This window comes from Rutidosis leptorrhynchoides, chromosome 2 (assembly GCF_046630445.1).
Source record: "Rutidosis leptorrhynchoides isolate AG116_Rl617_1_P2 chromosome 2, CSIRO_AGI_Rlap_v1, whole genome shotgun sequence".
NCBI classification, from domain to species: domain Eukaryota; kingdom Viridiplantae; phylum Streptophyta; class Magnoliopsida; order Asterales; family Asteraceae; genus Rutidosis; species Rutidosis leptorrhynchoides.
This window is the reverse complement of record NC_092334.1, coordinates 585,501,840-585,512,033: the sequence shown is the minus strand read 5'-3', so window position 1 is coordinate 585,512,033 and position 10,194 is coordinate 585,501,840. Positions and strand designations below refer to the sequence as shown.

The following is a 10,194-nucleotide window of genomic DNA, read 5'->3' as shown; positions in this document are numbered from 1 at the left end:
CATCATATATCCTTTTCACCATATGCGCTTTTAATCATATGCGCTGTGCTTTTCATCATATGCACTTTTCATCATAGGCGCTTTTAATCATATGCGTTGCGCTTTTCATCATATGCGCTTTTCATCATATATCCTTTTCACCATGTGTGCTTTTCATCATATGCGCTATGCTTTTCATCATATGCACTTTTCATCATATGCGCTTTTAATCATATGCGATTTTCATCATATGCGCTTTTAATCATATATCCTTTTCACCATATGCGCTTTTAATCATATGCGCCGTGCTTTTCATCATATGCACTTTTCATCATATGCGCTTTTAATCATATGCACTTTTTATCATATGCGCTTTTAATCATATGCACTTTTTATCATATGCGCTTTTAATCATATATCATTTTCACCATATGCGCTTTTAATCATATACGCCGTGCTTTTCATCATATGCGCTTTCAATCATATGCGCTGCGCTTTTCATCATATGCGCTTTTCGGTGCTACATAGATATTTCTCATTTCTGGTTGTCATTGACTGATAATCATATCCATTATGATATATATCAGAGAAACTTAACAAATTTCTTTTTGATTTGAGAGAAAACAAGACATTATTTATTAGAAAATTCATACCATTTGGTAACATGAATTTTGCCTTTCTCATTTATTTTATCAAGTTTGCAATACTTGATATAGTATTTATAATTCCATTAATTAATTTCAAATCAATGAAATATTTCTTAGATTTGATCAAAGTGTGTATGTTACCACTATCTGCAATACATAGGTCTTTACCATTTAATTGATGTTGTATTTCAGCAAAATTCATACTAAAACTTCAAATAAGATAAGCAAATAATGAATAATATTTCTGCAAGATAATCAAATTATATTACCTGCAAATAAGTTACAATCTGAAGCACATAAAAGATAACACTTAATAAACATATATATGTTATGGTCTAAAATCATTTATTTAGGAGTGATACATAACAAGCTAGACATCTTAGAAAATTCAAACCATTCAAGTCTCAAGGTAGCTCAGGGTTTATTTAATCAAGATTTTTCAACAGATTCACTCTCGTTTTCTTTTCTTTTGAGACTTATTTGTAGAGCTAAACAAGATGTTCATGTATTCAAGAAATACTAGACTGATGATCCACGTTATCAGATCATTAATAAGAATCTACGGGATTCTTATAAGAGTGTCTACTAACATCTTCAATTTTATTCTTTCATGGATCACTGTTATTTCTTGATAATTAATATCGTATCTATCTTTGAGTATTTTCCATAATACACTTGGATCTTCGATCATATAATATGTAGATTCTAAGGACTCGTCAATATGTTTGCTAAGAAAAATACTTGCTATTGCTTTCTCTTGTTCGGAACAATTGTTATTTTCATTTAGGGTTTCTAAAATACCGATTGATTCGAGATGTTTTTCTATATTCATAACCCATGTTAAGTAGTTGTTCCCACTTGATTCTAAAGGAGCAAATTTAAGCCTTTTCAAATTCGACATTTTCTATTATCAAAAAGATGAACAACATAAATCATAATCATAATCAACTTCTATTCATAGACAAATAATAAAATGAAATTAGAATCATTTTAAATTCATAAGTAGCAAACAACAGAATAATGACATAATTACAAATGATAAAACCACAAGAGTAGGATAGACTATAGGTTCACCCCGTGGTATATTAGGAACAATGATGATAGTTAGTATGACCAATACAATAGGAAAAATCATCCTTGTGTGAATCATCTTTACAAAAAAAAACTTTTGAGAGTGGTAATCTGAGAAAATGAAGATTGATTTGCGAAAATGTGAAAACGAAGATGTTTATTTTATATTTGAAAAAATATAGTCGTTGTAACGTCGTCAGTTGAAGTTAACAACCGTTATGTATATATGACCGTTGTAACGTCGTTAGTTGATGTTAACGACTGTTATGTACTCGTTATATTAATAATAATTTTAATAAAAGAATTTTATTAGTATAAATATGATTACTAAAAAATATATTTAGTATAAATACGTTTAGTATAAATACGAAGATTAATAGAATAAACATATTATACATAAATAATAAATTTAAGAATAAACATTAGTATGCATGAAATAAATAATGATTAATTGTATAAGTAATCATAAATGTCAGATAACATAAATATAAATGTTAGTGAAGTTAATAAAAGTTAGATTACAGAAATATAATTCAGGCGGTATAACCGACCATATATAACATAAATATAAATGTTAGTGAAGTTAATAATAGTTAGATTATAGAAATATAACTCAGGCGGTATAACCGACCATATATAACATAAATATAAATGTTAGTGAAGTTAATAAAAGTTAGATTACAGAAATATAATTCAGGCGGTATAACCGACCATATATAACTTAAATAACATAAATATAAATGTTAGTTATGATGATAATAATATTTACCTTAATAATAAATAATAGAAGATATCGTTAAAGATTTTTTATTATTATTATTACCTTGATTAGTGACTTGTGCTTGCTTAGATAAATCTTGATTATACGGAGCACTTCGTGCTGATAACGTGTTATAATTCAGTAGGCTTATAACTACTTTTAGTGGTTTAATTCTTGATTAAGAATACTAATAATGAAGTGTAAGAACAAAGATGATAATGGAGAGAAAGAAAGAAACACTTTGTAAGTGTGAGAAATGGTGCAAGTTTAATGCTTGCATTCATGAATATTTATAGCCTAAAATTTCAATATAAAAATACATACTTTATGTACCAAAATTGACTATATGTATACACCAAAATTGACTATCCATATCTATATTATTATTATTATTATTATTATTATTATTATTATTATTATTATTATTATTATTATTATTATTATTATTATTATTATTAGACTAAATTGCGCCGTTGGTCCTTATGGTTTGCTCAAAATTGCATGGTTTGGCCTAAACTTTGTTTTCGACTTCGTTGGTCCGTGTGGTTTGAAAATTGAACCCGGTTGGTCCCTTACCCAAACGTCTGTTAAATCTAATCTGTTAAGTCACCCATGTGCATAACACATGAGGGTACTTTTGTCCATTCATCAATCAGGGACCAACCGTGGATCTTTCACACTCCTCCTTCATCTTCTTCCCTAAATTAACACCCTTTACCTTCAATTTTTATTCCTTAAAAAACATTAACGCTAAATCAAAATTGTTGATATAATCTTTCTCCACACACAAATCATCACATCTACACAACCACTGTCGTTGCCATCATCATCGCTAGCCGTCATCGCTGTCATCTCCGCTAGCCGTCATCACCGTCATCTCCGCTAGCCATCATCGCCGCCGTTGGTTAACATCTTGCCACCTACATACCGCCGCCGTCTTGATCGGGTTTAATTTTTCTATTTTATTTTGGATCTTTTAGGTGCTGAAAAATGAAGAAATTTACAGAGGTTCATAATTGATTCACCGCCATCATCATCGATTCACCACCACCGCTGAAGCTTTAATCGGGTTTGATTTTTCTTTTTTATTTTGGATTTTGTTTCGTTTCTAATTTGTTGAAGGGGTTGGTTCTAATTTGTTTAAAGGTTCTAATTTGGTTCTAACAAGTGAAATTGGTGGTAGGTTTATGTATCTGTATACATTTATTTGTGATTTATATTTATATATTATTTATAATTTATATTTATATCTTATATTATATTATAATTATATATTATGATTATTATTTGTGATATATATACATACATATATATATATATATATATATATATATATATATATATATATATATATATATATATATATATATATATATATATATATATATATATATATATATATATATATATATATATATATATATTATGATTATGGCGTAGATGAAGATGAAGATGATATTTTTAATTTGATTAGGGTTTTTAATTAGGGATGAAGATGAAGAAAGAGGAGGGGAAAAGAAAGATAAGTGAAAAAGAAAAGAAAAGGAAGATGACAAAAGGATAAAAAGACTGGAATACCCTCATGTGACTAGCATGTGATACCAGCTAACGTCTTTATCTTAACAGACGTTTGGGTAAGGGACTAACCGGGTTCAATTTTCAAACCACACGGACCAACGAAGTTGAAAACAAAGTTTAGGCCAAACCATGCAATTTTGAGCAAACCATAAGGACCAACGGCGCAATTTAGTCTTATTATTATTATTATTATTATATTATTATTATTATAAACTTAAAAGTTTTAAAACTTACAAAAAATTAGTGGGAAGCCTAGAGACAATCTGGGCCTCCACACCTCTAGCAATAGCAAAACCTATCATAGTAAAAATATGAGCAGCAGCACCGGCACCAATATCTTGCGCCATCGAACTCTTCTGCACCCGCTTTAGCAAAGAAACAGCGTCCTTCTATAATTCCCCAAGGGAAGAAAATGAGAAAGGAATGAAACCATAACCAATCGCCTGACAGCTAGATTCGTACTTGACCCGCTTCCGACGAGCCGCATCAACCACAGCACGTCCAGGGACAAAGTCAGAAAGCCCAGACTGTGTCAAAGGAGAAGACCCTGCCAAGTCAACACAAACATCGCGACCACACTCCCAGGAATATTATTATTATTATTATTATTATTATTATTATTATAATAATAATAATAATAATAATAATAATATAATAATAATAATAATAATAATAATAATAATAATAATAATAATTATTATTATTATTATTATTATATTATTATTTATATTTATTTATTTATTATTTATTATTTAATAATAATAACAATAACAATAACAATAATAACAACTATTTGGAGTAGTAATAATTTTGGCTTCTTACCCAAATTGGAATCTCGCCAATTTCAAAAAACAGTCCTAGAATAAAGGTTAGTAGGTGGTGACCATTACTGATTAAAATTAAAAACCAAATAAAAAATGAAGCCCAAAGGATAAATTTGTCACTTTCATAATGAAAACTTTATGCACCAGCGCGTTAAAAATTCAAAAATCACCCAAACACCGTTAACGTAACGCCGTTAACAGACCAACTATATATACACACCCTCTGTATCCGACACTATAAACAATAAAGAGAGAGAAATTGCTTGCAAGTTCTCGAGAAACTGTTTCAAGTCCTCTACAGAATACAGATCAGTAATTTGTAAGAATCTTATCACATTTTTATTTAATTAAAATTAATGTAATTTTGATTTGTTTCATTGCAATGTTATCGTGCTTGTATAAGTAATTTGTGTGTAATTAGATCTAAATTACTTTTAGATTTCTGTAATTTTAATATTCTGGATCGGCTTCTTGTTATTGTTATTTTTAGGTTTTGTATTGAAGTTTGTTGCGTAAAATGTGTGATTATTAGTAACACTTTGCTGCAAATTTATAAAAGTTTGGAAATATGTATATATACAGAATAACAGTATAGCTACAAGGAGGTTTATAATGTTATTTTGTGTATTAGGTCAAAAAATACAACATTGAAAACTAAATTCATATAACTGAAAGTTATTAGGTAAAATTTGAGTGAAATTAACTCATTTGACATTAATTGATTTAGCTATATGCAGATTGATAAAAACTAAATTCTGAAAGTTTAGTAAAATGTTGTGTTTAGAGCCCTAATGAAGGAATTTGGGCTGAATTTGTCATAGCTTTAAATTTGTAAATATTTTTATGTTGGTGTATATGTTCATTTGTAGCCAGGCGCTTTTTGTGCATATTTGTCATGCTTCCATTGTTCTAGAAACTTTTCTGCCTGTTCCTTGATCTTATCTGTTTTTATTTTGAGTAGCCAACAGACTTGTATCGTCTAATCTAAACTCTATTTATTATATAATGAGACGAGATTACCTAATACCTCCTGCAGTTTCTAATATGATGTATGTTAATGATTTTTATCATTTATCCTGATATGTGACAATTTGAGTAATAAGTCTGCTGTTTATAATTATAAATAAAGCTATAATCCCAATGTTATAAAAGAGAATACTTTCACTCACTCTTGTCTGGCGAATCAAGTTTACTGTTTTAATGGAGAAAATGTTGTTTGCTTAATGCACTAGATTTATTGATTTACTAGGTGCAATTTCATTGTTTGGTGAAATGTAGTTGTCTTTTTATACTTTTCTTACCCTATTAGACTGTGTCCTCACATCTTTTTATTGTTTGGTGAAATGTAGATGTAACATCTTTTTGTACCTGAAAACTTTATGTTGTAATAAGGCGTTAACACACACTGTAATAACCTAGATCGTACGATCGTACTATTGATATCTAAGTTTTTAACTCCCTTGTTGTTTGGGCAGTCCAATGGGAATGGAAGTGGCTAATATATGTATGGACAAGGAAGTAGATTCCATTGTGATAGCTTCGAGTGATCTTTTGGGCGGGTCAAGTCAGGATGATACCAGTAACAATGGTTCCTCAGAATCCAATATTTCAGTCAATGAAATCTCGAAGCATGATATCCAGACAACAGATGAAGTAAAGGAGATCGAAGTGGAGAAATGTATTATTGAAGACATAAAGCATGCAAATGATCTTCCTGACATTATAAGTAATGACCCATTAAGCTGTGAAACTTGTTTGGTGAAGGAGGAGAAGACAACATCTGTCACAAAGCAATTAGAAAGTCAAAGCAAGAAGTCAAACAAAATCGTCAAACCTTCAACTAAAACAAAACACACCGTTCCTAAACCATTTGCTCTTGCTACTGAAAAGCGTGCTGGTAATGTCAATAGCAAATCATCTCGTTTAAGTAGTTCTTCAAACCATGCTGCAAAGAAAAAAAATGAGGTAACTGCTAAATTGAATTTAATTACAAGTCTTTTTATTTAATATGTTTTAAATTTAAATTAATTACACTTCATATTTTGCTGCTGTTGCACTAATGTTTCTTGTGTGCATTAATGTGTTTTTCTGTTTTATTGCAGCTAGTGCAAGTTTCAGTTGCAAGAAAACCTTTGCAACCAGATAACAAGAAGCATCCGGATGAGGATGATTCATGTTCTGTAGCGTCCTCGTATCCATATCTTTTTTTTATAAATTTTTTTTTATACTTTTTGTTGTTACTTTTGGGTGCGTATAACTCTATTTTTGAATTTGAATTTATTGTATTTCTTAACAACGCGAAGTAATGTTGTATCAGCAAGAGCTATATCCTCTAAACCTACAACTGCATCAGCTCCGATTTTCAGGTCTAGCACTCGTGCTGAGAGACGAAAAGAGGTGCTATATGTTTCAATTCTTCCATGTAAATAGACGTGACAATGTTGATCCGTTTATATATATGAATGGGTCAAGTTGGGTTAGTTTTTATCCATAACGGGTCAAACAAATGAAATTTAGTAACCTGTCCTAAAGGAGTAAAGGGAAATGGTTCAAAATTTGTTAATTTTGTATTTGTAACACTTACATCTTTGAAATGATTTAGTTGTCACTTGTTATATATTAAAAAAATGTTAAAATTTGGACAATTTTTTTTAGGGGAACTTATAACCCTGTCCTTCCCGTCTGACTGTTGCATGCGGTTACCTGTTATCAACCCACCCATTTTGCCACTTCTACATGTTAAAATATTTTTAAAGTTAATGTCCGAATGCTAATTAGCCATACATGTTCTTTGTTTTATGTTCATTATCATTAGTTCTATTCGAAACTAGAGGAGAAACAAGCTGCGCTGGAGGCTGAGAAAGTTCAATGTGAGGCAAGGACCAAGGTACAGATTATTGATCGTTATAAGTTATCATTGGTTTTCTCAAATTCCTTTGTCATGTTGATTAAACTTGAAGTTATTGCATTTTTTCTTATATTTAAAAGGAGGAAAAAGAAGCAGCACTCAAGCAATTGAGAAAGAGCTTGACATTTAAAGCAAGTCCAATGCCAAGCTTCTACCAAGAGGGCCCACCACCGAAAGTTGAGCTTAAGAAGGTAATTCATAAAATATTTACTTTCTCATGTTTTGAGGACATTGAGGTTGAATAGTTACATTAACCTGCTGGTTGAAAACTAGTACTATCAACCATTAGCTATAGTTGTGTTGCAAGAGGTTCACATTAGGTTTTATGATCTTAGTTTGCTGGTTTTTATTCTTTTTCTATAATCAAAAATCAAGATCTTTTAACATATATAATATGACCTTTTCTATTGAATATTGATGTCATTATATTCTAATATGGGGCCAACATGATTAACAACGTTTTCTTTCATTAAGAGACGTTTCAGAACCAGCTCTACAGTAATTTTAGTCAAACATTGTAAAAGTTTTATGGCAGACTGTAAATAACGCGTTTGAATTACAAATGGCTTTCTTGTAGAGATGGCAGTTTAGATTAGGGGTGATCACAAAACTGTCAAATCGCGAAAACCAGCCGAACCGTATCAATTTAGTTGGTTCGGTCCGGTTTTGGATATTGGCGGTTCGGCTACCGGTTTGAAAATCACCAAACCACAAACCCCGGTCCGGTTTGCGGTTTTACTAGGCCACCGATCGGTTAAACTGGGCTGTTTAACAATATCGTATATTGTATGTAATATCTAAGAAAAAGTCATTGATTATATGTTCATAATATTTGTATATGAATAACAATAACAACAATACATATGATAGCTTAAAGCTAATCCAATGTAATATAATATTATGAAATGTCTGTTAATTCTTGGCTGCAAGCCTGTAACATATATTTTGTTCTAATCACGTGATAGGAGTTCTAATAGCGAGTGTTTCTTACGCCTTGACAAATATACACAAAATTATATGGAAATGAAAGAAAGAAAATAAAAACAAACTCGAAAGTATCAAACCAGTCAGACCGAACCGGCGTAAACCGTATCAAACCAGTCCAGCAAGACACTTTCTTGACCTGATCTGGTTTGATATATGTTGAAACCGGAAATGCCGATTTGGTTTGACATTTAGTCGATACCGGACCAAATCGGACCGTGAGCACGCCTAATTCAGATCGATTAACTTATTCATAGGTCTTTGGAATCGAATGTTATCTCGAACTGGCTAACTCGAAATATTTTGCTAAAAGGGGATGGGCGATGGTGTAAGTGAAGGGCACTCAACCTGATAACTTTCTTTTAGTTAGACATATACATATACATATATACATAATGTTGATCTAAGGTTGTCTTCTTCTTGATTAATTCCCGTAGTTATCTAAAATAACAGAAATGTTTACAAGTTGAGACAGTGACCCAACACATACTATAAATTACCCATTTGTAATTCGACTGTTACCTTCATAACAGCCACCGCCAACTCGTGCAAGATCACCAAAGTTAGGCAGAAGAAAGAGCTGCAGTGATAGTGTGGGTTTAGACAAGAGAAAAGGAGCACACGCTAGAGTTCGTAATAGTATCGGTATCTACCAACATACAACAACTACAAACAAAAACGACGACACCAAGTTACATAATCATGTTGAAGCCGAACAAAACGACTCTAATTTGTCCGACATTGCTGAAGATTTCAGTGAGAAGATTACTATGTAGTCCTAAACCCTGATTACCTGTTGAGTTTTTTTTTAATTTATACTATGATGTTGATTGTAAGTTTCTTTAACTTTATTCGGTTCTGATCTCGATCAGGACTGTGATTTATTTACTTAAGCAGCTTGTTTTGGTGTTTTGATATTTATTTATCATGTAATGAAGTGTAAATTATACTGCAAGTTGTGCCCTTATTTATGATGAAAATGTTTTACCGTTGTACATTCTTTGTTCTCCTTCAATATAGACTATCTACTCTTCTACAATCTACAATCTACAATATGATGATTGTTTGTTTGCATCTTATGCTACAATGTGAAAAGTTACAATCCTTAATATGATGACTGCTGTTTTCATTATATGCGACATTTTGTAGAGTTGCAATTTATCATGACAAAAAAGGGATTTTTTAGCACTTGCGTCCCGTGAGTTTGGCATCCTGCACCTGCCTGAGTTTTCAAATCGTTTTCTTAAACTATTATGGACTACGGAGTAGAACTTTTGTAATGGTAACTAGCACACTGTTCATTTCAACATACGTTTAGGGGTGTTTATTAATTATTAATAATTAATAATATTTTGTATTTGATCAAACACATTTCCATCACCCGTTAATGGATTAGGTTTCCGTTAATAAGCCTGAGTGCAAAGATAACGTGGGTGAAGTTGG

At 31.1% G+C, this 10,194-nt stretch overlaps 1 protein-coding gene across 1 annotated transcript; it reads left to right on the top strand.

The window, feature by feature from the left end:
• The first annotated feature begins 5,065 nt into the window (after positions 1-5,065).
• On the top strand, positions 5,066-9,700 carry LOC139893275 (protein WVD2-like 3). Its single transcript, XM_071876431.1, has 7 exons — positions 5,066-5,178; positions 6,335-6,824; positions 6,962-7,050; positions 7,163-7,256; positions 7,675-7,746; positions 7,848-7,958; positions 9,285-9,700. The coding sequence occupies exons 2-7, from the start codon at positions 6,339-6,341 to the stop codon at positions 9,525-9,527; spliced, it is 1,095 nt and encodes a 364-aa protein (XP_071732532.1). The 5' UTR covers positions 5,066-5,178; positions 6,335-6,338; the 3' UTR covers positions 9,528-9,700.
• The last annotated feature ends 494 nt before the right edge of the window (positions 9,701-10,194 follow it).